The 2,355-nt window shown below is 43.9% G+C and overlaps 1 protein-coding gene across 1 annotated transcript; it reads left to right on the top strand.

Moving 5' to 3' along the window:
• Positions 1 to 1,542: 1,542 nt before the first annotated feature.
• LOC112119499 (olfactory receptor 51G2-like) lies at positions 1,543 to 2,349 on the top strand (the record flags this gene model as incomplete). Its single annotated transcript, XM_024218176.2, has 1 exon — positions 1,543 to 2,349. A coding segment is annotated over exon 1 (807 nt), but the record flags the coding sequence as incomplete, so codon positions are not given.
• Positions 2,350 to 2,355: the final 6 nt, after the last annotated feature.

Below are 2,355 nucleotides of genomic sequence, written 5' to 3'. Positions count from 1 at the left end.
ACTCTGCACTTGTCCTTGTGAATCTCATCTGATTTCCTTTGGCCCAATCCTCCAATTTGTCTAGGTCACTCTGGACACTATCCCTTCCCGCCAGTGTATCTACCTCTCCTCCCAGCTTAGTGTCATCTGTGAACTTGCAGACAGTGCGATCCATTCCATCATCCAGATCATTAATAAATATGTTGAATAGTTGTGTGATACTGTCTCGTGGTAAAAAACAAGAAGCTCTTTATAATCATGGTCATGAACACAATATCTCTGCAATACCTGTGCAAGACTTTCCAAAAAGTCCTGAGAAAAAGACCACTGGTCTGTGTTTCATCAAAGAGTGGAGCAGAGGTGCAGGAAAGGGGAATGTAATAGTGGCCGTATGTAATTTTCACCATTAGCTTTTACACAAGCATGGCTGAAGTAACTTGCACACTGAAGAGGATATTAGTTCAAACCTACTGTTTGCACTATTCATACATTTGTGACATCAACCCCTTTCCCCGCCCAGATGAAGTAACTCTCCATGTCAGCTTGTATCTTTGCAGATAGCTACAGACCCTTGCATGGGAAGAGGGAGCAGTTCCAGTGAGGATGAAGAGAAACCTGTAGGATGATCAAACTTTCTGGATTTAGTCAACATTGGGCAGGCAAAGCACTTCAGCTTCTCCTGGAGAGATTCTTGGGGGTCAGAGTGTATCACTGGGAGCATTTGTTGAGGGAAAATGAATGGAGCCTGGTTCTTATCAAATTTACAGATCTAAATCTGGATTGATGCATTTGAAGTCAAAGGTAGTAAATTCAGAACGTGGCCCTGGGAATTTATCCCATGTACTGCAAAGTGTCAGTGGCATAATCTGGACTCTCAGGAGTGGAGAAAATAATTATATATATAATTTATAAATATCTTCAATGCAGCACAGATAAATATAATGACCATTTTCACCATGCACTTGCCGTGTGTTTGTACACGTCATTTTACACTGGGCCACACTCAGAAGTGAGGGCCAGAAAGGGTCTGTGGGAAAGTCACAATTGTAAAATCACACTGTGCTCAAGTAGGCTGCAGAACTCCTAGCGACAATCTATCAATGGGGCTAATAACCTAGCAGGATTCAAAGAGGGACTGGATGTTTATATGTGTAACCAGAAAATCGAATTACACTAGTAAGGACTGATTTAAAAACTCTTGGAATGGCTCTAAACCTTCCTGATTTACACCACAAAATATCTGTAACTAGTGGGTTTCGGGGGAAACTTTTGTTATCTCATAGCTGCCTATTGCAGGGCTCCTTCCACCTCCCTCTGAAGCATGTGGAACTGGCCAGTGGATACTGGGATAGATGGACTACAGGTCTGATCCAGTCTGGCAATGCCTATCTTCCTATTGGCCTAAATCCAAGACTTCGTTTTTGCTCATTTTTCTTTAGCTCCTGGGAGTCTCCAGACTTGTATTAAGAGCAGGAAGATGTCTCGTTCAATATCATCTAGTTTTCTGTTCTTTTTCCTTTCAGGAAGGAAAGTTCAAAACTCCTTGGATCTGCCCAGTACATAATGTCAGATGTCAATGACACCAACTTCACCTCTGCAGTGTTCATTCTCACTGGGATACCTGGGCAGGAAGACGTTCATCTCTGGATCTCTATCCCCTTCTGCTTAATGTACGTTATTTCAATAGTAGGAAATTCGATCATTCTGTTCGTTGTGAAAACAGATCCAAGCCTCCATGAGCCCATGTACATTTTCCTTTCCATGTTGGGCATCACAGACCTTGGCTTATTGATAGCCACCATGCCGACGATACTGGGCATATTCTTGTTTAATTCTAGGGAGATCAGCTTTGATGCCTGTTTTGCCCAGTTGTTCTTTATCCAGTTACTTCAATGTATTGAATCTTCCGTGCTCTTGTTGATGGCCTTTGACCGCTTCATTGCAATCCGTGACCCGCTGAGATATGCCTCCATCTTAACCCTGCCAAGGATAGCGAAGATGGGACTGGTGTGTGTTCTAAGAGGGGTGGCCGTAATACTCCCACTCCCCCTTCTCCTGAAGAGGTTCCAATACTGTCGAGCCAATGTCCTCTCCCATTCTTACTGCATGCACCAGGAGGTCATGATGATGGCTTGTTCGGATACCAGTGTCAATAATATCTATGGCTGGTTTATTACAGTCCTAACAGTGATATTGGACTCGCTGCTCATCTTCCTCTCTTATGTGATGATTCTCAAAACAGTGCTGAGCATTGCATCCTACAAGGAGTTCCTCAGGGCCCTGAACACCTGCGTCTCCCATCTCTGCGCCGTCCTGGTCTTCTACACGTCAGAGGTCAGCCTGACTTTGATACACAGATTCGGGAAGGGCTCTTCT

Source organism: Terrapene carolina, unplaced genomic scaffold, assembly GCF_002925995.2.
Source record: "Terrapene carolina triunguis isolate 2854851 unplaced genomic scaffold, T_m_triunguis-2.0 Scaffold511, whole genome shotgun sequence".
NCBI classification, from domain to species: Eukaryota; Metazoa; Chordata; order Testudines; family Emydidae; genus Terrapene; species Terrapene triunguis.
Note: the sequence above shows the minus strand (reverse complement) of the source record. Positions and strands in the feature narration are given on the sequence as shown.